This window comes from Myodes glareolus, chromosome 2 (assembly GCF_982192425.1).
Source record: "Myodes glareolus chromosome 2, mMyoGla1.1, whole genome shotgun sequence".
NCBI classification, from domain to species: Eukaryota; Metazoa; Chordata; class Mammalia; order Rodentia; family Cricetidae; genus Myodes; species Myodes glareolus.
This window is the reverse complement of record NC_142027.1, coordinates 133094141-133097024: the sequence shown is the minus strand read 5'-3', so window position 1 is coordinate 133097024 and position 2884 is coordinate 133094141. Positions and strand designations below refer to the sequence as shown.

General features: G+C 50.3%; 1 protein-coding gene across 1 annotated transcript; it reads right to left on the bottom strand.

The window, feature by feature from the left end:
* Positions 1–452: 452 nt before the first annotated feature.
* On the bottom strand, positions 453–2505 carry Pop5 (POP5 ribonuclease P/MRP subunit). The gene is made up of 5 exons (XM_048449471.3): positions 2429–2505; positions 2210–2352; positions 1270–1419; positions 1016–1099; positions 453–933 (listed from the first exon to the last, which is right to left on the bottom strand). Exons 1-5 carry the CDS (start codon positions 2446–2448, stop codon positions 821–823), a joined length of 510 nt encoding a protein of 169 aa, XP_048305428.1. The 5' UTR covers positions 2449–2505; the 3' UTR covers positions 453–820.
* Positions 2506–2884: the final 379 nt, after the last annotated feature.

Below are 2884 nucleotides of genomic sequence, written 5' to 3'. Positions count from 1 at the left end.
CCTAGATTATGTAATTGTAGTTGGTAGTTAGTCACCAATATTTCTGCTTCACATGAGTCTTCCTCACCCCCAACTGGAACTCACTGTCGACAAGGCTGGCCTAAAACAGATCTGCTTGCCTCAGCCAGCCTAGTGTTGGAATTAAAGGCGTGTACCACCATGCCCAGGTTTGCATGAATTCTTACATTAAGGGACTAGGAATATTTAAAATTCATCTAGTACCATGCAGGAGGAGCACGTTCAAGGCCAATGTGATAGAGGACAGAGATCTGGCCAAGCATGACTGTTCTTTAAAAGGGCGGGTGTGTTCCCTGGCGCAGCCGCTAGTCCGACAAGGATGGCTGTGGGTCCCTGTAAGATCTCCAGGGTGGCAGCACCATGTGGCCGGGCGAGTCAGGTGAGCGGGTAGGGCGGATAAAAGGCTCATAGGACATAGTAAATAGACATAAGGCTAAGAATAAGGGTAAACATTTATTACTTAAAGAAGAAGGAGAGAAAGAAAGGCAGAAATGGAAAAGAGGACAGAGAAAGACACGTATGCACACGCCAGGAGAGAGAGTGAGAGTGAGCGTGGTTAGTCCTTAAAGGCACCGCAAAGGAATAACATATATAAATACTTTTTGTAGTTTAGGAATGTTGCTTTGGAAGCCAAGAATATTTATTCCTCCCACTCAGCTCAGTAGTTACATAGGAAACGTCTATACAGAGCCTCTGGGACCATTGATGACGGGTCACCTGCGCTTTGGCTCGTTTGGAGAACTGGGGTGCTGCTGCCAACTCCAACAGCTTCCTGGTCCCTCAAGTAGGTCTGGAAACAGGGTCATTCTATTGCTTCCACAGTGTCCTCACCAGCAATGTCTGAGAGTTCTTCGGCCGGCTCTTTCTCCAGTAGACAGCTTCTCGAGACAGACTTCTTAATGGCTTCCCGCTCCCCTAGAGGAGAGAAAGATGTCCTTGGGCATCATCTTATCTGCTGAGCCTCAGTCATTGCTTGCTTTGGCCGACTGTTGCTTACCTTCATCAGTGCAATTCTGCAACAACATCAACAGCTGTCTCCGGTTGTACTGAATCAGGAATTTCTGACAGGTTCTAATTGTACCTGGCACATGAAGAGCTTTTGTGAAACAGTCGCTGTCTTTTGGGGGCAGGGGCGATGGAAGGACATCTTGTTCTCAGTGGGACAGCAGGAGACTCGGCCGCTGTCCCTACTGAGCTCTGAACTGTTTCTTATGAAAACAGCCGCCATACACAAGCTACCGCCACTCTTACCTCCCACGTGCAGTGTGTTGAGAAAACAAGAGTACCGGTGCCCTTTGCTCTCCAAATGCGTGATGAAAGGGAGAGCTGACCACAAAAGCTGGTAGAACTCCTTTCGGCATCGAAGTAGCATTACTCCAGTGTAGGCATTGAGGTAGCGAACTACGGTAGGAAGGAACAAATCGAAAAACTCCCCATTCACAGAATTAAAAACAAAAACAGGAAAACCCTAGTACGTGCCAAGGACTGTTTTAAACAAAAGTCTATGGGAGTATGCATCGCTGAGTAATATTTTTTTAATTTTGGGATGTTTTGCCTGCATGTGTGTATATGCACCACGTATGAGCCGAGTGTCATCTTCTGGGACCAGAGTTAGTCACCATGTGGTGCTGGGAATGGAATCCTGGTCCACTGAAAACCTCAAATGTTCTTAACCGCTGAACCCTCTCCACTCTCACCAGTTCTACTAAAAAACATACTTGAAAGGTTTTTTTTTTCCCCCCTTCGATACAGCACCGTTATGTCATCCTGGCTGGACTAGAACCACTCTCTGCCTCCCGAGTGCTACGATAAAGTCATGGCCACGGTGCGCAGCTTGAAAGGGAATTTTAGGATAGCCCTTCCAATGTCAAGTAGCCACTCAGGTCAATGAATGGAGTGAGAGAGAAGCTCCACCGTGTTTAATCTGCAGAATTCAAGTTTAAGCGTACGGTAAAGGGTGCTGAAATGTGGCATTCGTAGAAAAACGGCTTTCGAGTTAATCCCGCTTTTCCATATGAGAATTCCTTTGCACTCGTCCGTCAGAGGCGCTTTAAACTTTTAAAAAGGGATAAATCTGACATTTTAAAACGTGCTAACGTGACCTGTCAAATCACAGCTCTTACAAGGATTCTACATCTTCACCTAGCCTAGTAACTCCAACTCCCTCGCCCCGGCCGTAGGGCCCCTGTACCTGCAAAGCCCACCGAGCAGGCGGCGGCGCCGAAAGTCCCATGCACCCGGGCGATCGTGTCGCGGACGAGGCCGCCGAGCACGCGGTCGTCCAGGCTCAGGCGGCAGCGCGCGTCCTCTGACACCAGCTCGCACAGAAGGTACCTGCGGCGGGCGGCAGCGGTGAGCGCAACCCGGGCACGCAGCCCTGCCGCTAGGGCGCAGGGAAGGCACTGCTTACCTGTGCTTGAACCGCACCATGGCGTCCGTGCCGGATCCGGGAGGAAGGCGGGACTTGGCCCGACAGGCCTAGTGCCCTGTCAATCTCCACGCCCCGCCTCCCTCGGAGAGGGTAAGAGCGCATGCGTCCGCCTCAGGCGGGAGCTGGGGATTTCTCACAGAAGGTCTGGATGAATTGATATTCCCCAACGTTGATCGGTGAACTTTGAGGCCAGTCCTGCACTTAAAGCCCAAGACTAGCCGGGCAGTGGTGGCACACGCCTTTAATCTCAGCACGCGGAAGGCGGATGCTGGCGGAACTCTGTGAGTTCGAGGCCAACCTGGTCTACAAAGTGAGTTCCATGACAGGCTCCAAAGCTACAGAGAAACCCTGTCTCGAAAAACAAACAAACAACAACAACAAAAACCCGAGACTGTCGCGGGAATTGGGGCAGAAGTCTCTAACTTCTTTAAAGAA